The 23,915-nt window shown below is 40.2% G+C and overlaps 1 protein-coding gene across 2 annotated transcripts; it reads right to left on the reverse strand.

The window, feature by feature from the left end:
- Positions 1-113: 113 nt before the first annotated feature.
- LOC110122827 (spindlin-2) lies at positions 114-22,665 on the reverse strand. Of its 2 annotated transcripts, none has more exons than XM_020870387.2 (2): positions 22,241-22,665; positions 114-2,584 (listed from the first exon to the last, which is right to left on the reverse strand). In XM_020870387.2, exon 2 carries the CDS (start codon positions 2,580-2,582, stop codon positions 1,806-1,808), a length of 777 nt encoding a protein of 258 aa, XP_020726046.2. In that variant the 5' UTR covers positions 2,583-2,584; positions 22,241-22,665; the 3' UTR covers positions 114-1,805. The 2 variants fall into 2 exon arrangements, with proteins under 2 accessions (XP_020726046.2, XP_020726045.2); XM_020870386.2 differs by lacking the exon at positions 22,241-22,665 and adding an exon at positions 3,215-3,417.
- Positions 22,666-23,915: the final 1,250 nt, after the last annotated feature.

Genomic DNA, 23,915 nt, shown 5'->3' on the forward strand with positions numbered 1-23,915 from the left:
TTCTTTGAGGCCAGTGAAGAGTGTGGAGTAGGAAAACCAGAGAGAGTTTTGAAGTTTTTCCCACAGCTGAACTGGGAGAAGGAAAGAAAGAAAGAAGGACAAAGACCCATGTATTGGGACACCATACTTCAAAGGGAATTTATTGGGAATTACCACACCCTCTTCCCACCAACCACTTATCTGGTGCGATACAGTCGAAGGACTTAGTTATACAAAGTCACATCTCCCCATTCAACTGCCCATGCCACCTATCTCACCTGGAAATAGAACTGCACACATTTCCAGCACAGTTCCCTGTGTGCTTGAAGTGGGCAAGACTAGTCAGGAGGTACCTGTGAAGGGTCAGTAGGCACTGGTTTTGTTGGGATATTGCCAGAATGGGGTTTCTGGAGGCAGCAGACATCCATCTGGTGAAACACAGGCTGGGGGGACAGGGGCGGGATACCTGTGGTTTCAGGCAGGGGCTGAGAGATGGAGAGTCAAGTATTCCCCATGACCTGGAGAGAAACATTAAACTCAATCCTTTGTTGCCTCTCTTCTGTAAGGAGGCAAAGCCTAGCCCTGGAGGATGAAGAACAGTGAGATGAGTGCAGTATCTGGGTCAAGCAAGTTTCCATTTTTCTGGATAAAATGCTTTCCAAATGCAAGGTGTCACATCTCTTATGTTCTGAGAACTCCACTAACTCATTCCTGAAAAAACATCATTTATTCAGTGTAGGAAAGTGAACCAAGAACTTCAGGTCTGAGATTTACTGCCCTGGGTCCTCTGGAAAATACGAGGAAACTGCCCACAGACCCCTGCTATGGAGCACCATGCATTGTGTTTAAGCTGAGGGCTGGGCTCTGCTCAGCAGATGTGGCATGATGTCCCTGACATAATAAAAGTCTTTTAAGTATAAACTTGGTTCCTGCTTAACTCTTGAGACGGTCCTGTCAAAATTCCCCTCTAGGGAGGCTCCAAACATGTGGTTTGTTTGTTGCCACATCCTTTGTGCACAGAGCTAGGGAGGGCAACTTGGATACTGCCAGAGGGCCTGGTTTTCTTGGGTCTTTCCGTCTCTCATCGGCTCCACACCTCATACCCCCTTTTCTCTATTCTCACTCCCTCTGTCAGTCTTCCTTCTTAGAATTCCTCCTTCCTCAGTGTCCCTTCCCTTCTGGAGTATCCCTCTAGCCTCTCCTCAGATCTCTGCCAACTTTGTCTTTCTCTCCATTGCTCTGCACCTCTTCTAAACGCCTTTGTGTCCCTCCTTACTCAATTTATCCTGTCCATTTTCCTCTCAGCCCCAAGATTTCACTCTCCCTCTGTTATTCTTCACCCTCTTCCAGTTAGCTGCCTCCCACTCTTAGGTCATCCCTCCCCTTAGGAGCCTCTCCATTTCCAGTCCCTTCCCTCCTCCTTTCTTAAGCAGCCACCTTCCCTTTCCCTTTTCCCCACAGCCCATCTCTAGTTCATTCTCCTCTCCTCTCCCTAACCCAAACCAGCTAAGTCCTATTCCATGTTTATTTGACTGATTATGATACTAGCTGAAATTTATTCACAGCCTGAATTTTACAGCTGCTCCTTCCTTTCATGTTCCATCCACCAAACACACCCAACCTTTTCAACATGACAAATTCCTTACACACAGCATGTCATGACTACATACATTTGTATTTCTTAGAACAAGACAATAGTTATGCTGGCAAAGATGTTGAATCAATATGGACCCTAAAGTTTTCAATACACTGAAAAGTAACATCATCTTGCATGTCTACAAAGTACACATTTGTTTTCACAAACGTGGCAAAGTTCATCCTGACAGCTAGGACTTTTTCACCAAATCATAGACATAGATATGGAAATCATCATCAAACTTGATGAAATACACAGAGGGTTTGGCTTCCACTTGGTGAATGACCATTCCGATTCGTTTGGAGCCATCTTCTTTGGTATATTCCACATGTTTACCTATCAGACGATCTACATCTCCTCCTGGCTCCCTTTCTGCAAGAGGAGACTCACTGGACTCTGGCATGATATGGAGGTCTCCTTCTTTATAATCATCTAGAAGTTGGTACATGTACAAGACAGGATCTTTCTCATAGGTAATGTAAAACCAGGCTTTCATGATCGGTGTTTGGGCTAAGACCATTCCTCTCCATTCATCCTTAGAACCATGCTCATCCTCAAACATGTGTTCCACAGCTTTACCAATTATGGTATTTGCAAGGTTTGCATCACTGACTTGAGTTGATGCCACCCTGTCAGAAAGAATTTTAAGAGACAAAACTCTTTCATCTCTGCGAAGTTCCAGTCCATAGACACAGTCAATTCCATCATATTTCACCAGATAAAGAGAAGGATTTATAGGCACCTGATCCAGAACGGTTCCTTTCCACTGAGTGATGGGTTCATCACCTTCCTTCCATCCATGTGAAATTCTGCAGCCCACAATGTTCCTGCGGGGCTGGGAGGAAGGTCTGCCTCTCTGCTTCTTTTGGGAGGCTTTTTTCTTCATCATGTTTGCAGACCCAGTGGCCTTTCCTGCAACAGCCCTGGTTTGCTGCCCTTCAGCCTCCTGTGAGTTGGGGGTTTTCATGTCTGCAGGAGGAGGAGAGAAGATAAGAGAGGAACATTCAATATGCCATAAGGTGAAATTCTGCCGACAGCGACGTCTCCATGTGCCCCGCGCCAGCGCCTAAAATTTCCCCATGAGCCTGGCAGTAATGCTGGAAATCCTGGCTGTGTGCCTGAAAGCGCTCTCCCTTTAGGTACCCTGAGGCTGCGGTGAAAGGCGGCAGAGGCAGCGGCAGCGGCAGCGGCAGTGGTGCTGCCTGGGGTTAGGAACTCTGCAGGAGGGGGCAGACTACGTCCTTGTTCAGAGACCTCAGCCTCCGTCACCGCCACTGGCGCCCACTCTGAATCCCCTGCAAAACCCCTATCCCTCCACAGCCCTGACCCATATGCCCTCACTCACTGTCGTCCTGCTCAGAACATCCCAGTAGTCTGCTACTCCCATGCCCTCTGTCTACCTCCACTCGCTTTCTTGGCCCCCAGTGCCCTCGCCTCCCTGTGCTCATCTTCAATGTCTTGCCTGCTTCCTAACGCTATGTCCCTTTCCTATTGCCCATTGCACTCCCCCTTCCCACCCTAGCCTCACCCGGCGCCTGCCTCCACCCCTTATCTCTGGCAGGAATCCATCCCATCCCCCTTCTCTGTCCTGGCGCCCACCAATGGCCTTTCCTTTCCTGGCGTTCACCGCCCGGATCTCAGGCTTCACGTGTGCAAATCGGACACCTCGCAGCTTCCTTTTCGGTGAGTCTGTGTGTAAGCAGGATAGGCAGGCGATGAGCTGGGTGCTTGCAAGAGCTGGGAGGGGAGGATCGTTCAGGGAGGAGCTAGTTCAAGATGGCGGGACTAGGGTGGGTGAGGAGGTAGTGGTGTTTTGAGAGCTGTATTCTGCCTCCTTGTTGGTGGTGGTTGTCCCCTCTGAGACATATGCCTCCATCAGCTGCTATTGATGCTGTATTTTCTCCCCTCTTTCTGTACAGGACTGGGATCTTATTTTCTTGTTAATGAAGTGTGACCCCTTTTCTCCTCAACCCTATGCTGCCATCATCCCTTGCCTTGGAGGCACTATAAGCTGCTCCTCTCCTTCCAAATTTAAATCTCTGGAAATGATAGGTGGTCCTTTCCTCCGCAGGTTCTCTGAACCCCGTCAGATTCTCTAACTCTAGCCCTCAGCTGCCCTGTTATAATGCCTCTTCATTTTCCACAGATTCTTAACATTTTTTCAGACACACAAAATTCATGCAACACATATATGGGTACAGAAATCCTTATATTCATACACATATTTGTGTGCATATATATTTTTCTATGTATTTCTGAAATTCATTTTCAAAGATACAAAATCTTAAATACACACCTCTATCCAATCACATAACACATAGACATTTTTGGTATACAACTACACAGATATACATATAATAAAAATTTCTCCAAAGCAGATGTAGCATTTTGTTGTGTTAGAGAGGGCCCTTGAGAGTTAGGAGACCAAAGCATTCAATCTTAAAGGAAATAAATATTGAATATTCGTTGGAAGGACTGATGCTGAAGCTTCAAATAAGTAGAATAGGCATTGTGTAATTAAAAAAAAAAGATTTTTAAATTGCTTTTATTTTTAAACTCATTTTATGTTAATTGGAGTATAATTAGTTTACAATATTTTGATGATGTTTTGCCATACATCAACATAAATCCACCATGGTTATACATGTATCTTCCTGATCCTGAATCCCCTCACACCCCTTCCCCACCCTGTCTCTCTATGTTTTCCCAGAACACTGGCTTTGGGTGCCCTGCTTCATGCATCAAACTCGCACTGGTTATCTATTTTACATACGGTAATATATATGTTTCAATGCTATTCTTTCAAATTGGTCAGAATGGCCATCATTCAAAGGTCTACAAACAATAAATTCTGGAGAGGGTGTGGAGAAAAGGGAACCTTTTACACTGTTGGTAGGAATGCAAACTGGTACAGCCACTATAGAGAACAGTGTGGAGATTCCTTAAAAAACTGGAAATAGAACTTCCATACGACCCAGCAATCCCACTGCTGGGCATACACACTGAGGAAACCAGAATTGAAAGAGACACATGTACCCCAATGTTCATCACAGCACTGTTTACAATAGCTAGGACATGGAAGCAACCTAGATGTCCATTGGCAGACGAATGGATAAGGAAGTTGTGGTACATATACACCACAAAATATTACACAGGTATAAAAAAATAATGCATTTGAATCAGTTATAATGAGGTGGATGAACCTGGAGCCTATTACAGAGTGAAGTAAGTCAGAAAGAGAAACACCAATATAGTATATTAATACATATATTAATGTATGTTAATTAATATAGAAATTAGGAACATAGAAAGACTGTATAGGAATTTAGACATATAGGACTTTAGAAACACTGTAATGACAATCCTAAATGCAAGGCTGCAAAAAAGTGAAGTAAAGTGAAGTTGCTCAGTCGTGTGTGACTCTGCGAACCTGTGGACCATAGCCTACCAGGCTCCTCTATCCATGGAATTCTCCAGGCAAGAGTACTGGAGTGGGTTGCCATTTCTTTCTCCAGGGGATCTTCCCGACCCAGGGATCAAACCGGGTCTCCTGCATTGCAGGCAGATGCTTTACCCTCTGAGCCACCAAGTTAATATTTTTTTTCTTTTTTAAATTTAATTTTTATTTTATGCTGGGGTATACTTAATTTAGTGTTTGTTTCAGATATACATAAAAGTGGTTCATTTACACATACATTTATCCATAATTTTAAAGAAGAAATTTTTGGACTAGGTGGGAGAAGGTGAGGGTGGGATGATTTGAGAGAATAGCATTGAAACATGTATATATCACCACATGAAAAATAGATGACCAGTGCAAGTTTGATGCATGAAGCAGGGCACTCAAAGTCGGTGCTCTGGGACAACCCAGAGGGATGGGGTGGGGAGGGAGGTGGAGGGGGGTTTCAGGATGGGGGGACACATGTGCACCCATGGCTGATTCATGTTGATGTATGGCAAAAACCACCACAATATTGTAAAGTAATTATCCTCCAATTAAAATAAATTAATTTAAAAAAGAAAAACTGATACTACTGTTTTAAAACTGTGATAAAAGAAAGTCTTATTTGACTTTTAATGTTAGGGACCAGTACAGAATCCCTTTTTGCCCATTTAACATTAAGTAGTGTAGTAATATCAAATCCTGTTTCAATGCTATTCTCTCAAATCATCCCACCCTCTCCTTCTTCTACTGAATCTAAAAGTCTCTTCTTTATGACTGTTTCTCCTTTGCTGCCCTTTATGTTGGATCATAGGTACAATCTTTCTGAATTCCATAAATATGCGTTATTTGTCTTTCTTCTTTCTGACTCACTCAATGAACGTTGAGTTTGAGCAAGCTCCAGGAGATGGTGAAGGACAAGGAAGCCTGGCATGCTGCAGTCCATGGGGTCACAAAGAGTCGGACACAACTGAGCAATAACAACAAAAGGTTAAAGTTTCCAAGCTGAAAATAGCACATTATTTTTGTGTGTGATTCCAATTTGTTATAGATCTTTCTAGTTCTACATAAAGTGAGATTTATTTTTATCTTGTTTGTATTTTTTGTTTCTTATAGTTTTTTCTACAATATCCCATAATTCTTTAAAATGTCAATATTATGGTGTTATATAAGTAGAAAAGCAATCTCAAGCTCATTTTTTTTTAAAAGTAATTTATTGGGTAATTATTTGAATAATCTAGTAAGTGTCAGATTCAGTTCAGTTCAATCACTCAGTCATGTCTGACTCTTTGCGACCCCATGAACCACAGCACACCAGGCCTCCCTGTCCATCACCAACTCCCAGAGTCCACCCAAACCCATGTCCATTGAGTTGGTGATGCCATCCAACCATCTCATCCTCTGTCGTCCCCTTCTCCTCCTGCCCTCAATCTTTCCCAGCATCAGGGTCTTTTCAAATGAGTCAGCTCTTTGTATCAGGTGGCCAAAGTATTGGAGTTTCAGCTTCAACATCAGGCCCTCCAATGAACACCCAGGATGGATCTTTAGAATGGACTGGTTGGATCTCCTTGCAGTCCAAGGGACTCTCAAGTGTCTTCTCCAACACCACAGTTCAAAAGCATCAGTTCTTCAGTGCTCAGCTTTCCTTATAGTCCAACTCTCACATCCATACATGACTACTGGAAAAACCATAGTCTTGACTAGATAGACCTTTGTTGGAAGTGTCAGATTAGGCTTACTCTAAGTGTTCAGTGTTATGGGCTGAATTGTTTTCCCTAGAAATTTGAATGTAGAAGTCTTCACCCCCAGTACCTCAGAATGTGAATATATTTGGAATTAGGGTCTTTGCAGTGGTATAGTGAAATGGGATTGCAAGGTAGGCTTTAAAGTAATATAACTTGTGTCCTTATCAGAACAGATTATAACTCATGGAAGAAAGACCATGTGAAGATAGAAAAGATGACCATCTCCAAGGCCAAAGAGAGAGATTTCAGAAAAGAATCAACCCAGCCAACACCTTGATCTTGGACTCGTAGCCTCCAGAACTGTGAAAAAAATAAATGCATGTTGTTTAAGTCACTGAATCTGTAGTACTTTTTATGACAGCACTAGTAGGGCTTCCATGGTGGCTCACTAGTAAAGAATCCACTTGCCAAATCAGGAGATGCAGGATTGATCCCTTGGAGAAGGAAATGGCAACCCACTTCAGTATTCTTGCCTGGGAAATCCCGTGGACAGAAGAGCCTGTTGTTCTAGTCCATAGTGTCTGAGCTTGTGGACTTTTTTTTTAAAATCACCATTTGGTTTCTTACAAAGCTACTTTTCTTGATGACATTTTGGCAGGAAAGTACTATTCAAGATAGCACAATTTTTTTTTACAGTACTTAGACTTCTAATAACTCAGCTTTTGTTGCAGTGAATGACTCAATGGCTAGAAGTCACAGAGCCTTGAAGAGGGGGCCATTCTAGAGCTGTTCTTTGTGCATAACTCTAGGTTTAAGCTGTGAAGAAAAGGTTGCGTATTTGAGATTTTTTTTTTTAAGGTTGCATATTTGAGATTTTTTTTTAACTGTAATGTATGAAAAAACAGGGCTAGTTGACTCCACTATTCTAGCTATATATATTACCTCTTCTTCCATCTGAACTCACATTGACCTACCCCAGTGTGGCTTGGGAAATGGGTTGTGCTATGGAGTGAATTGTGTCCCCTTTCCTCCAAATTTATATGTCTAGGCCCTAACTCCTGATGTGATGAAATTTGGAGATAGGGTTTCTAAGTGATAATTTGGGTTATGTAAAGTCATGTAAGTGGGACACTCGTAATAAGATTAATGACCTTATAAGAAGAGAAAAGGCCACCAGTGCTCTGTCTCTACAATTCAAGGCACAGTGAGAAGGCAAGCCTTCTGCAAGCACCTTGATCTTAGACTTTCAGTCTCTAAAATTGTGACAAATGCATTTTTGTTATTTAGGCCACCCAGCCTATGGTATTTTTTTACGGCAGTCCAAGCAGAATAATACAGGTTGTGACCTTGGCAACGGGCCTTGAGTAATTTTCTCTCCAGGTCAATACTACAAAATGTAGTATTTCCTGTCATATCAATAAACAAGGATGTCACAGCCATCATGATTCTGGCCCTCCAAATGTGAATTTCTGAGCCCAGGAAGAACAATACCTGCTATCTGGCAGCCATTGAACTGCCGCAATGAGCTGCTGCCAGTCCTTATGGTGAACAAGGAATTAAAGATGTGAATAACCCAATTGTATGATGCTGGCCCCAGATAGTGAGAGAGTCAATTCCTAGGCAGGTTGATAAGAAGTCTGGGGGTCCCCAAGGAGAGAGGGGGTCTGGAATTCTCAAGGAGGAGGAAAGGACAAACATCTTTTTTTTTTTTTCCCCCTCTACATTCCTTAGTCTTAGTCACATAAAACATTTTTTTCTTTAAGCCTGGAACTGATGATTACACAACAAACAACTCAGTTTAAACTCTGTACTAAGGATTATATAACAACAATGTATCCTGCTTGAGGACAGTTTCTCCTTCCTGAAAACCTTCTGGCTAATCCTGTTATCTTAAAATGTAAATTATGGGAGTGGGTCTAGTAAGATCTTTACAACCTCCAGACATTCTTTTGATTGATTGTAATAACTAATTAAAAGTATATAACTCCCTTGCTAACACTAGCAAGGGGGGGCACTCTTTCTGCCCCCTTCTGATGTCTATGTCAGAAGCTTTCTCTCTTTTATACTTTAATAAAATTTTATTACACAAAAGCTCTGAGCAATCAAGACTCATCTCTGGTCCTGTATTGAATTCTTCTCCTCCAGAGGCCAAGAATTCTGGTGTCTTTCGTGGTTCAGCAGCAACCTTTCAATAGCTGAGATACATATGAAAGGAATGATTTCAGTAAGCCCAGAGTCTTGCATCTTCCATATATAGAAAAGCACTAAATTCCTTAACTTATGATATCTGGTTTTCCTTAATTAACAGCAATTTTTTGATGTTCAGAGTACCTTATCCTTGCTGTAAACTTCTAAATAACCTGATTATTCCCTCTGCCTCCTGGGAGCAGTTCTCTCAGGGTTACTTGAGATGCTGTCTTCTGGGCTTGAAGTCCTAAAATTTCCGACCAAATAAGACATAGCTCTCAAATTCCAGGTTGTGACTATTTTTTAAGTTGACAGTTTTGGTGACCACAAAGGGACCCAGAACAGATGCCTTTACTCTGCCTGACTCTATGAGGATCCAGAGACTTGGTACTGGCCAACATCACTTTTGCTTATCTGCCTGCATAGGGAGTCCAGACGGATTTGAGTGAGTCTCTTCTGGTTCTTGGATCTCCTGTATTTGTTGATGATTCTGAGTTTTATTTGGTAGGGGAAAAGGTTATCTTTGAAACTTCATTTCAAGAAGAGTTACCTTGGTTGCTGAGTTTAGACACTATTCAGGACATCCTCAGTGTGGAAGGCACTGGGAAGATTTTACTAGAGCTGGGGAGCCTCAGTGTTAAAGCACTGGGAAGACTCAGCTTGGATACTGGGTAGTTAGCCTTAATTTGTAAACTGGGAAGACTTGCTCAGTTAAACACTGAGTAAGATGGCACTGAGTTGTTAGGGGGGAGATTGGCCTGTCATTTTTCTTGAATTGGCTAGCTTAAGAGTTTGTCTTTAAAAAATCAAGCTCCAAAAAAGGGACTCTCTCCTCCTGACTGGAAATGGCTTTCTCAGGCAACTGAAAAACTTTCAGAAGTGATGGAGGCAAGACCTCATGTTGTGCAGCTTGTCCATATAGGGAAACCCATTCATTTAATTGGGGATACACATAAAAATTGACCATTCTGCGATCTGAGCACCCATGGAAGAAACAACTCAATGGCAAAACCAGAGAAGTTAAACTCCCAAGCAGCACACACTGGCCCATCACAAGATCATCACTAGCTATTTTTTCTTGACAAACTGATTTAAAAATGGGAAATAAATATTTCAAAATAGAAGAGAAAGGAATGACAGATTGCCAACACCCCAGCTAGGTAAATGTATGTACAAAACTTACAAATGTTTATTTGATGGGAAATTGGAGAAAATCTCACCCTGGAAACTGAGGGGGCTCTTCCAATGCATACACAGTTAACATTAAAAGCCACCTTGGTGAAACCTTAAACAATGGCCTACTGGGGAAAGGTCATATTTCTCTGTGTCTTTGAAATATGGATGTTCTACCTGATCTTCCTAGGTTTCGCTTTGTATGTGTTTTCAAAAACCTGGACTTGAGAGTAAAACTCTGGATTTATTTAGGTTACATCCCCTTTCTGTCTCTTATGCAGAAGTCTTTTGCATTTTAATGGTTTGAATGTCTGTTGAGATACATTATATTGGATGTGAAATAATGAACTCTTTTTTAAAAATTGGAAAAACTAACAAATTGGGACATATAGAGTACTCTCATTGTAAACAGCTATTTATTGGTACCTATAAAACAAAAGTCAAAATAAGGTGAGAAAACTATAGCAATTAACCTGTAAACTTCCATAGTTTTAGAACAGGTAAGGAAAAACAGGCTTGAGAAGCTTCATTTGTGGTCTTTGCTTCTCCTCAATGGATCTCTCAGATGATAATAATAGCATTCACTTCAGTTCTGTTGAGTTACTCAGCCCTGTATGACTCTTTGTGACCCCGTGGACTGCAGCATGCCAGGCCTCCCTGTCCATTATCAACTCCCAGAGTCCACTCAAACACGTGTCCATTGAGTCGGTGATGCCATCCAAACATTTCATCCTGTTGTCCCCTTCTCCTCCTGCTTCAATCTTTCCCAGCATCAGGGTCTTTTCAAATGAGTCAGTTCTTCACATCAGGTGGCCAAAGTATTGGAGCTTCAGCTTCAGCACCAGTCCTTCCAATGAACACCCAGGACTGATCTCCTTTAGGATGGACTGGTTGGATCTCCTTGCAGTCCAAGGGACTCTCAAGAGTCTTCTCCAACACCACAGTTCAAAAGCATAAATTTCTTCAGTGCTCAGCTTTCTTTACAGTCCAACTCTCACATCCATACATGACCACTGGAAAAACCATAGCCTTGACTAGATGGACCTTTGTTGACAAAGTAATGTCTCTGATTTTTAATATGCTATCTAGGTTGGTCATAACTTTCCTTCCAAGGAGTAAGCATCTTTTAATTTCACGGGTGCAATCACCATCTGTAGTGATTTTGGACCCCCCCCCCCAAAAAAAAAAGTCAGCCACTGTTTCTGCTGTTTCCCATCTCTTTGCCATGAAGGGATGGGACCAGATGCCATGATCTTAGTTTTCTGAATGTTGAACTTTAAGCCAGCTTTTTCACTCTCCTCTTTCACTTTCATCAAGAGGCTCTTTAGTTCTTTCACTTTCTGCCATAAGGGTGGTGTCATCTGCATATCTGAGGTTGTTGATATTTCTCCCAGCAATCTTGATTCCAGCTTGTGCTTCATCCAGTCCAGCATTTCTCATGATGTACTCTGCATACAAGTTAAATAAGCGGGTTATAATATACAGCCTTGACTTACTCCTTTCCCGACTTGGAACCAGTCTGTTGTTCCAAGTCCGGTTCTAACTGTTGCTTCCTGACCTGCATATAGGTTTCTCAAGAGGCAGGTCAGGTGGTCTGGTATTCCCATCTCTTTCAGAATTTTCCACAGTTTACTGTGATCCACACAGTCAAAGACTTTGGCATAGTCAGTAAAGCAGAAATAGATGTTTTTCTGGAACTCTCTTGCTTTTTTGATGATCCAGCAGATGTTGGCAATTTGATCTCTGGTTCCTCTGCCTTTTCTAAAACCAGCTTGAACATCTGGAAGCTCATGGTTCACATATTGTTGAAGTCTGGCTTGGAGAATTTTGAGCATTACTTTACTAGCATGTGAGATGAGTGCAATTGTGTGGTCGTTTGAGCATTCTTTGGCATTGAGCATTAGAATAATTATAATGTCAACTGGAAAAATTTGTAAGGAAAGTCTGGCTATAGTTTCCAACAAGATAAATTTTAAAAGAAGTTACCTCAGCTGAATAAAGAAATCTTAGAATGGTTATTTAGAAAGGGATAAATAGAAAATACATTTATGTGATTAAAGCAAGATTTGTACAGTGCTCTTGCAGAGCACCCTGGAGCCTGAGCAGTGTGAACCTGGGAAGTACACACCACCTTGGGCTGTGGTAAACCCAGTGTGGTCCATCCACAGTGACATGGGATCACAAAGATTCAAACACGACTGAGTGACTGAACTGAACTATTTTCATTGATTCCTTATTTGCCATGAAGTGATGAGACATGATGCCATGATTTTAAGTTTTTTGAATGCTGAGTTTTGAACCAACTTTTTCACTCTTCTTTTTTTGCTTTCATTTAGAGGCTCTTTAGTTCCTCTTCACTTTCTGCCATAAGGGTGGTGTTATCTGCATATCTGATGTTATTGATACTTTTCCTGGCAATCTTGATTCTAGCTTGTATTACATCCAGTCCAGCATTTTGCATGATGTACTCTGTATATAAATTAAATAAATAGTTGATAATATACAGCCTTGATCTACTCCTTTCCCAATTTGGAACCAGGTGGTTGTTCCATGTCTGGTTCTGACTGTTGCTTGTTGACCTGCATACAGGTTTCTCAGGAGGCAGGTAAGGTGGTCCGTTATTCCAATCTCTTTAAGAATTTTCCACAGTGTTGTGATCCTCATGGCCAAAGGCTTTAGCATATAAAGCCTTCAGTCAACAAAGCAGAAGTAGATGTTTTTCTGGAGTTCTCTTTCATTTTCTATGATTCACTGGATGTTGGCAATTTGATCTCTGGTTTCCCTGCCTTTTCAAAATCCAGCTTGTGCATCTGGAAGTTCTCAGTTCACATACTGTTAAAGCCTAGCTTGAAGGATTTTGAGGTTTTCCTTGCTAGTGTCAGAGAGTGTTTAACAGGAGGATTCCTATATGCTGTCTCTCATGAGTCCTTTGTCCCTCTTCAAGCAGAGCAACACGCTACTCCCAGGAACTGAGGTCATTGTGTGAGACAGGCTTGGGTCTCCTTTAGTAAACATTCTCTTTATCGACAAAACTGCTTAGTCTCTCTCCCCTTTCTTGAGATATAGATTGTCTCCTGACCTTTATCATCCCTTGTTCCCTTGGTAACAGTTGCTGTACGTTTGGTTTTCTGGTCTCTATCATTGTCAAAAGAAATTTCTTGTACCATAGCCTATACTCACAGAAAAATCATTAAAGCACCTTTGCTCCATCAGAGCTTAGGTCCCCAGGTCTTTTTTGTTTTTCTCTCTCCTCTCTCTCTCTCTTTCTCTCTCTCTCCAGCTGATTCTCTGGAGCATGGAGATCCGTCGTGCTCACTTTCCTGCCCGGCTTCTAAGACCCTCTTGAGAAGGCGCTCTGTGCCTTCATCCCCTCGAGAGGGCGCCTGGTGCCTTCGTGAGCAATGCAAGTCCTGTGTTAAGGGCTTTATTGGTTTTCTGCATAAACCAGGAATATCAGCCTCTTTCTCTTTTACTTTCTTATCGTTGACTCTGGACCACCAGGTTCAGGTCCTTTAAAGGACCCCAACAGCTAGCATGTGAAATGAGTGCATTTGTACTGTAGTTTGAACATTTTTGACATTGCCCTTATTCTGTACTGGAAAGAAAACTGATTTTTCCAATCTTGTGGCCACTGCTGTGTTTTCCAAATTTGTTGGCATATTGTTTGCAACACTTTAACAGCATCATCTTTTAGGATTTGAAATAGCTCAGCTGGATTTCCATCACCTCCACTAGCTTTGTTCATGGTGATGCTTCTTAAGGCCCTTTTGACTTCATACTCCAGGATATCTAGCTCTAGGTGAGTGATCACACCATCTATCCAGCTACTGTATGATCCAGCTATCATGATTTTGATATTTATACAAAGAATACATAAAAAGTTATTTGAAAAGATATATTTCTCCATGATGTTTTTGCAGCATTATTTAGAATAGCTAAGATATGAAAAGCACCTATGTGTTCATAAATGATGAATGGACAATGACACTGTAAATATGTACAATTGAATAGTGTTGAAATATTGAATACAACTGAGTAATAAGGAAATATTGAGATTTACAGCAACATGAATTGACCTTGCAGTGAAATATGTCAGATGGGAAAAACACTTAATGATTTCACTGATATGTGGAACATAAAAATCAAACAAAGACAAAGGCAAAATAAGTGAACAACCCAAACAAAAACAAACACATATTTAAAGAAAGGAGGAAATGGGTTAAAAAAAATGTATGGTAACCAATGGAAACTAAATTTTTGGTGGTGAATATGCAATATGTTAAACAGAAGTAGTAATACAACATACACATAAAATACATACTATTACAGACCAATGACACTTTAACTAAAAAATAAATTCAAAACAATTTTTAAAAAGATTCGATTTGAGTCCTAACATATGATGTATTATAAAAGGTACTTCAAGTGCACTATAGAAGAGTACATTCTGTTGGTTTTAGATGAAACGTTCTGTATATAACTGTTAAAGTTGCATGATTCAAAATGTTGCGCAAGGCCAGTATTTCCTCACTGATTTTCTATCTTGTTGATCTATTCATTTATGTACTTAGGGTATTAAGTTAATTAGTTAGTTCAGTCACTCAGTCGTATCTGACTCTTTGCGGACCCTTGAACCACAGCACACCAGGCCTCCCTGTCCATAACCAACTCCCAGAGTTTACCCAAACTCATATCCATTGAGTCAGTGATACCATCTAACCATCTCATCCTCTGTCGTCCCATTCTCCTTCTGCCTTCAATCTTTCTCAACATCAGGGTCTTTTCAAATGAGTCAACTCTTGCATCAGGTGGCCAAAATACTGGAGTTTCAGCTTCAACATCAGTCCCTCCAATGAACACCCAGGACTGATTTCCTTTAGGATGGACTGGTTGGATCTCCTTGCAGTCCAAGGGACTCTCAAGAGTATTCTCCAACACCACAGTTCAAAAGCATCAATTCTTTGGTGCTCAGCTTTCTTTATAGTCCAACTCTCATATCCATACATGACCACTGGAAAAACCATAGCCTTGACTAGATGGACCTTTGTTGACAAAGTAATGTCTCTGCTTTTTAATATTCTGTCTAGTTTGGTCATAACTTTCCTTCCAAGGAGTAAGCATCTTTTCATTTCATGGCTGCAATCACCATCTGCAGTGATTTTGGAGCCCAGAAAAATAAAGTCAGTCACTGTTTCCACTGTCTCCCCATCTATTTGCCATGAAGTGATGGGACCGGATGCCATGATCTTAGTTTTCTGAATGTTGAGCTTTAAGTCAACTTTTTCACTCTCCTCTTTCACTTTCATCAAGAGGCTCTTTAGTTCTTCACTTTCTGCCATAAGGGTGGTGTCATCTACATATCTGAGGTTATTGATATTTCTCCTGGCAATCTTGATTCCAGCTTGTGCTTCATCCAGCCCAGCATTTCTCATGATGTACTCTGCATATAAGTTAAATAATCAGGGTGACAATATACAGCCTTGACATACTTCTTTTCCTATTTGGAACCAGTCTGCTGTTCCATGTCTAGTTCTAACCATTGTTTCCTGATGTGCATACAGGTTTCTCAAGAGGCAGACCAGGTGGTCTGGTATTCCCATTTCTTTCAGAATTTTCCACAGTTTGTTGTGATCCACACAATCAAAGCCTTTGTCATAGTCAATAAAGCAGATGTATATGCTTCTCTGGAACTCTCTTGCTTTTTCGATGATCCAGCAGATGTTGGCAATTTGATCTCTGGTTCCTCTGCCTTTTCTAAAACCAGCTTGAACATCTGGAAGTTCACAATTCATGTATTGCTGAAGCCTGGCTTGGAGAATTTTGAGCATTGCTTTACTAGCATGTGAGATGAGTGCAATTTTACGGTAGTTTGAGCATTCTTTGGCATTGCCTTTCTTTGGAACTGGAATCAGAACTGACCTTTTCGAGCCCTGTGGACACTGCTGAGTTTTCAAAATTTGCTGGCATATTGAGTGCAGCACTTTCATAGCATCACCTTTGAGGATTTGAAATAACTCAACTGGAATTCCATCACCTCCACTAGCTTGTTAATAGTGATACTTCCTACGGCCCACTTGACTTCACATTCCAGGATGTCTGGCTCTAGGTGAGTGATCACACCATCGTAATTATCTGGGTCATGATATTAAAGTATTAAAGTCTGATACTATTATTTTGTTGTTATTGATATCTTTTGCTTTAATATTTTCTTTATGTATTTAGGTGATTCTAGACTGTGTACATGTGTGTGTGCATGTTACATCACTTCAGGTACGTCCAACTCTTTTTGACTCTATGGACCATAGCCCTTCAGGCTCTTCTGTCCATGGGATTCTCCAGGCAAGAATACTAGAGTGGATAGCCATTCCCTTCTCCAGGGTATCTCCCCAATCTAGGGATTAAATCTGCATCTCCTGTGACTCCTGCATTGCAGATGAATTCCATACCCCTGAGCCACGAAGGGAGCCCACTGCATAAAAATATATTCACAATTGTTATCCTCTTATTAGATTGACCCCTGTATGATTATAATGACCCTTATTGTCTCTTATTCCAGTGTTTATATTAAACGCTTTATAGTCTAGCCTTTGTATTAACGTCTACATGTCTGATATACGTATAGCTTCCCAGTTTTCTTTTTGTTACAATTTGCATGAAATTTCTTTTTCTGTCCCTTCAGTTTCCGTCTGTGTATATATCCATACATCTCGAGTGAGTCTCTTGCAGGCAGCATATAGATGAGTTTTGTATTTTTATCCATTCAGTCACATTATGTCTTGTGATTGGAGATTTTATTTCAGTTAAGGTAATTATGGATTGGTATGTATTTATTATCATTTTTGTTAACTGTGTTGTGGCTCTTTTGTAATTCTTTTGTTTTTTCTTCTTTTTCGCTCACTTTCTTGTGGTTTGATGATATTCTGTACTGATATACTTAGACTCCCTCATCTTGTGTTTATCTAGTTTAGTTTATTTTTTTTTTTTTGTCACCATAAATTTACATAAAATATATTATAGCATTCTATTTTAAGTTGATAAAATATTACATTTAAACACATTTAAAGCTCTACAATTTTATCCTTCCCATTTTATGTTTTTGATGTTGCCATCTATCTTTTTGTCTTGCTTGTCCATTAACAAAATATTGTCGAGTTGCTTCTAATATGCTTGTCTCTTAGCCTTTATCATAACTTCATATGTGTTTAACACACCACCTTTACAACACTAAATTATTCTGAATCATACTATATATTTACCTTTACCAGTAATATTTAAGTTTTTATATGTTTTCTGTTATTTATTAATGCCCTTTCATTTCACATTTAAACATTTCTCTTTCTTTGTTAGAATTTGAAGAACTTTCAATTATTTTTTATTAATTTATTTTTAATTGGAAGATAATTGCTTTACAGTATTGTGTTGGTTTCTGCCATACATCAGCATGAATCAGCCATAGGTATGCATATGCCCCCCTTCTCTTGAATCTCTCTTTCCCCTCCCACCTCATCCACCCCTCTAGGTTGTCACAGAGCACCAGGTTTGAGCTCGGTGCATGATACAAGAAATTCCCTTTGGATATCTGTTTTACATATGATAATATATATGTTTCAATGCTATTCTCTCAACTGATCTCACTCTCACCTTCCCCAACTGTGTCCACAGATTTGTTCTCCATGTCTGCATCTCCATTGTTGCCCTGAAAATAGGTTCATCAGTACCATCTTTCTAGATTCCACATATATGCATTAGTATATATATTTATTTTCTCTTTCTGACTTACTTCACTCTGTATAATAGGCTCTAGGTTTATCCACCTCATTAGAACTGACTCAAATGTGTTCCTTTTTATGATTGAGTAATATTTCATTGTGTATATGTACCACAACTTCTTTATCCATTCATCAGCTGATGGACATCTAAGTTGCTTTCATTTTCTAGCTACTGTAAATAGTATTTAAATGAACACTGGGGCACATGCATCTTTTCCAATTATGGTTTCCACAGGATATAGGCCCATTAATGGGACAGTTGTGTTATATGGTAGTTTTAGCATAGAGGAAAACCCACACACCTATGGACACCTTATCTTTGACAAAAGAAGCAAGAATATAAAATGGAGAAAAGACAGTCTCTTCAATAAGTGGTGCTGGGAAAACTGGACAGTTACATGTAAAAGAATGAAATTAGAATACTCCCTAACACCATACACAAAAATAAACTCAAAATGGATTAAAGACCTAAATGTAAGACCAGAAACTATAAAACTCTTAGAGGAAAACATAGGCAGAACACTCTTTGACATAAATCACAACAAGATCCTCTATGACCCACCTCCTAGAGTAATGGAAATAAAAATGAAAATAAACAAATGAGACCTAATTAAATAAATGTTTTGCACAGCAAAAGAAACTATAAACAAGATGAAAAGATAAACTCTCAGAATGGGAGAAAATAATTGCAGAAATGAAACAACTGACAAAAGATTAATCTCCAAAATATACAAGCAGCTCATGTAACTCAATACCAGAAATACAAACAACCCAATCAAAAAGTGGGCAAAAGACCTAAAAAAACATTTCTCTAAAGAAGACATAGAGATGGTAATCAACACATAGAAAGATGCTCAACATTGCTCATTATTAGAGAAATGCAAATCAAAACTACAATGAAGTATCACCTCACACCAGTCAGAATGGTCATCATCAAAAAGTCTACAAACAATAAATGCTGGAGAGAGTGTGGAGAAAAGGGAACCCTCTTGCACTGTTGGTGGGAATGTAAATTGATACAGCCACTGTGGAGAACAGTATGGAGATTCCCAAACATTTCTTTTCACAATTCTTGTAATTCTAGTCTAATGATGATGAACTCTATTAACATTTGCTTCTCTGGAGAGCTCTTTATCCGTCCTTCAGTTCTGAATGTTTAGTGTGCTAGATACAGTATTCTTGCTTAGAAGGTTTGTTTTGCTTTGTTTTCCCCAGACTTTGAATATTTCATACCACACCACTCACTTCTGGCTCACAAAGTTTATTTTGAAGAAATCTGATGGTCTTCTTATGGGGTCTCCTTGTATGTAAAAAGTTGCTTTTCTCTTGCTGATTGTAATAGGGTCTTCTTGTTTTCAATTTTTTGCATTATAATTGTAAGTATTAAGATAGTGTCTTTTTTTTCATTTATTTTTATTAGTTGGAGGCTAATTAATTACTTCACAACATTTCAGTGGGTTTTGTCATACATTGACATGAATCAGCCATGGAGTTACATGTATTCCCCATCCCGATCCCCCCTCCCACCTCCCTCTCCACCTGATTCCTCTGGGTCTTCCCAGTGCACCAGGCCCAAGCACTTGTCTCATGCATCCCACCTGGGCTGGTGATCTGTTTCACTATAGATAATATACATGCTGTTCTTTTGAAACATCCCACCCTCACCTTCTCCCACAGAGTCCAAAAGATAGTGTGTCTTAAAAAAAAAAAAAAAAAAGATAGTGTGTCTTAATGTGGGTCTCTTTGGGTACATTTTGTTTGGAACTCTCTGGAGCTTCAGTATCCGAATGTCTCTTTCCATCCCCAGGTTAGGAAAGTTTTTAACCATTTTCCCCTCAAATATATTTCCTTTCTCTCTGCCTTCTATTTCTGGGATCCCTATAATTTGAATGTTGGTATACTTGATGCTTTCCCATAAGTCCCTTATGCTGTGTTTATTTATCCAATCCTTTGGAGAAGGAAATGGCAATCCACTCCAGTATTCTTGCCTGGAAAATCCCATGGACGGAGGAACCTGGTAGGCTACAGTCCATGGAGTCGCAGAGTCAGGCACAACTTCTCACTTTCACTTTGTTCTCTGAATGAATGAGCTGAACTTCCCTTGTCTCAAGTTCACTCATTCTTCTAGTTCATCTATACTGCATTTGAATTCCTCTAGTGTATTTTAATTATGTGCTCTTTATAACTTCTATTAGGTAATTTCTTACATTTTCTATGTCTGGTGTTGAAATTCTCACTTTGTCCTTCCATTCCTCACCAGAGCTCAGTAAGTATCTTTATGTCCATTACTTTTAACTATTCATCAAGTAAACTATTTACCTTTATTTATTAATTTTTCTCTGGGGTTTTATGTTGTTATTTCATTTAGAACATACTTCTTTGTGTTTTCATTTTTAGCCTCTAGACAAGTGTTTAAAACCCTGCCCTTATAGCCATAGCTATGAAGATAAGGCTTTAGACTTAATTTACAGATATTTGCAACCTGGAGCAAACCAGGGGAGAGTGTAAAGATGGTTCTCACTTCTCTCCATCCACAGAGAGTTTCTCAGTAAACCATGAGATATGTGCCATTATAGAGGTCTCTTTCACATAAAGACTGGGGTCACTTTTTACTCTGCTTTCACTATGCTGTGTTTTGGGGATAATAGCTGACCACAAACTGTCTCTGTTACAGTCCCATAAGACTCATGAATGCAAGCCCTGATGGACACCAAAACCTGGTGATCAAAAGGTATCCCCTGGAGAATAGCTTCAAAAAAATCAGGGCACCAGATGTGTGTACCTTGTACTAGGGTACCAAGTACGTGTAAAATCTCCCCTAGATACTTGTGCTCTGGAGTAGGTCTGAGGGAAACTATGAATATAGCACCTTCCCTCCAAGGTATATTGAGAAGATTATAGTCAACCCTCCAGCTTCCCAGGTAGCTCAGATGGTAAAGAATCTGCCTGCAATGCAGGAGACTAGGGTTTGATCCCTGGGTCAGAAAGATCCCCTGGAGAAGGGAATGGCAACCCACTCCAGTATTCTTGCCTGGAGAATCCCATGGACAGATGGGCAAAGAGTCAGACAGGACTGAGCAACTAACACTTTTACCTTTCACTTTCATAGTCAGCCCTTAGAGAAGTGTTTAATTAGATGCCTATCTCCCAGGCAGAGTTATGATGATAAGCTAATAAGCCTCTTTCACAAAAAGACTAAGCACTTCAATCTGTTGACTCTCTGCCATGACCTTGGGTTAGTAAGACAGTGAGGGAGTCTTTCTTCATTTGTTAGAGTCCTATGGGACTTATGAGCATAAACCACTGTCACAGAGCAAGACAGTCTGGAAGTATATCTTTGGCAATAAATGTAAAGACTGGTGTATCGGATGAGTATACAACCATCTTTCCCAGAAATACCAATATGATAGAGGGAAGCAGAGAGGGAATATATAGATGGGGCCTGCCAGCCTCTATCTATTGAAGGCATTTTGGTAGGGTGCTAGATGTGTGTTAAATTAGATGCCTGAAACTCAGCCAGAAAGTCTGGTTCTTTTCAGTGAGTTGCCTCTGTGCTGAGCCCTGGGTTGAGTGATTCTGCAGGTGAGTCCTTTAAGGACTGTTTACCAGTTTGGTATAGCATTGTAAGTATTATGGACATAAAGTCCTTTGGCTTTCAAAGTGAGGTGATTTGGTGGCTCGTATCCCAGGTGCAAGTTTTAAAAGCTGAGGTGTTACATCCTTCACTCATCACGAAGTTCAGGGTTGTGAGTTCCTTTCTGAGTGTGGGTCATGGTAATCTGGATGAAGTTTAGGGTGAGATATTGCTACATTTACATCTTAAATTCGAACTCACAATAAGGTTTTTGTACTTCACTTGAAGAGGTAAATTATGACAACGATATACTTGATAAGCTATGTACATACAATATATGCTTAGAACAAACACTTAAAATATGCAAAGCTACATGCTCAAAAATTTAATTAACATTTATAGAACACTACACTCCTGAAACAGCATGTGGATACTATTTTCAAGAGGACATAGAACATAAACTAAGATAGAGGATGTCCTGGGCCCCAAAACACCAACATACTTTAATACTTGGAATCATGCAGTGTGCTCCCTGTCCATTTGGACTGTAAAATTAATGTAGGCCATCTTGGAAACAACGGCAACAGGACTGAATTGGAACAAGATTTTGGCTATTAAGGACCACTCCGAAATGACTGAGTTGCTAGAAACCCTCCCGACTTTGCTTTTGTTCAATTTAAAGATCCTGGAGATGCAACCAGTGCTGACGGAGAGTTAGATGAGAGAACACTATGTGGCTGCAAAATAAGACTGGAACTGTTGAATGGTGACAAAGAAGTCGAAAATGTGACCCACCTTCTTCTCGGGGTCATCGCCCTCAAGATGATTATTAGAAGAGTAGTTCTCCACTTTGCCACAGTTCTCCAAATGCAGAAACTTCTTCTGTAGCTGTAGCAGGTCCCTTTCCAGAGATTGGAGAAGAGAGACATCACTGTCTGGGAGAGAATCACAAGCTGTCCCAATCTTTCTCTAGTCTTGTAGCCAATACAGGTCAAATGAAAGGAAATCAAAGACCAGTATGGAAGAGGAGTGGTGTACAGGAGATAATTTCTTTTCTTTTTTTTTTTTTTTATTTTTTTTTGTATTTATCGTGATTCTTTTTTTTTTTTTAATTTTTTTTTTTCTTCCATTTATTTTTATTTGTTGGAGGCTAATTACTTTACAACATTGCAGTGGTTTTTGTCATACATTGAAATGAATTAGCCATGGATTTACATGTATTCCCCATCCCGGTCCCCCCTCCCACCTCCCTCTCCACCCCATCCCTCTGGGTCTTCCCAGTGCACCAGGCCTGAGCACTTGTCTCATGCATCCAACCTGGGCTGGTGATCTGTTTCACCCTAGATATACATGTTTCGATGCTGTTCTCTTGAAACATCCCGCCCTCGCCTTCTCCCACAGAGTCCACAAGTCTGTTCTATACATCTGAGTCTCTTTTTCTTTTTTTGCATATAAGGTTATCGTTACCATCTTTCTAAATTCCATATATATGTGTTAGTATACTGTAATGGTCTTTATCTTTCTGGCTTACTTCGCTCTGTATAATGGGTTCCAGTTTCACCCATCTCATTAGAACTGATTCAAATGAATTCTTTTTGATGGCTGAGTAATATTCCATGGTGTATATGTACCACAGCTTCCTCATCCATTCGTCTGCTGATGGGCATCTAGGTTGCTTCCATGTCCTGGCTATTATAAACAGTGCTGTGATGAACATTGAGGTACACATGTCTCTTTCAGATCTGGTTTCCTCAGTGTGTATGCCTAGAAGTGGTATTGCTGGGTCATATGGCAGATCTATTTCCAGCTTTTTAAGGAATCTCCACTCTGTTTTCCATAGTGGCTGTACTAATTTGCATTCCCACCAACAGTGTAAGAGGGTTCCCTTTTCTCCACACCCTCTCCAGCATTTATTGCTTGTAGACTTTTGGATAGCAGCCATCCTGACTGGTGTATAATGGTACCTCATTGTGGTTTTGATTTGCATTTCTCAGGAGATAATTTCTTTTGACAGGAGTATGTACAGAAAATTCAAGTTTTGTTTGAGACTTCATAAGCTTGGTGCATTTTTAAAATGTTTTAGCTGTTCACATTTGTTTGTTGGAACAGTGACACAAAGGTGTAATTCTCTATGGTTTGAAATGGATCATATGAGTCATATAATATCAAGAACTGTTACTTTACAATATTTCCTTAAGCAAAATTGTATGTGCTTTTGAATTTTATCATTGTGTATACTATTGATAAACTTCTAACTCCTGCCCAGCTAAAGCATGATGTTTAATATTATGGAAGCAAAACTGGTAAAAGTAAGACGAATTTTTCCATAGCTGGGATATGGTATGCAACTGTAGTCACACAAGCAATCTTTGAAAGCTCCTATGAACACAAGCCGGCAGGTAAAAATGAAAGCTTCACCCTTACATTAGATCAGAGTATTACAGATTCCACTAGTCTTCACACCAGGCAA

This window comes from Odocoileus virginianus, unplaced genomic scaffold (genome assembly GCF_023699985.2).
Source record: "Odocoileus virginianus isolate 20LAN1187 ecotype Illinois unplaced genomic scaffold, Ovbor_1.2 Unplaced_Contig_35, whole genome shotgun sequence".
Taxonomy (NCBI): Eukaryota; Metazoa; Chordata; class Mammalia; order Artiodactyla; family Cervidae; genus Odocoileus; species Odocoileus virginianus.

What these genes read in the sequence shown, in the direction of transcription:
- LOC110122827 (XM_020870387.2), bottom strand. Translation starts at nt 2,582, where the DNA reads ATGAAAACCCCCAACTCACAGGAGGCTGAAGGGCAGCAAACCAGGGCT.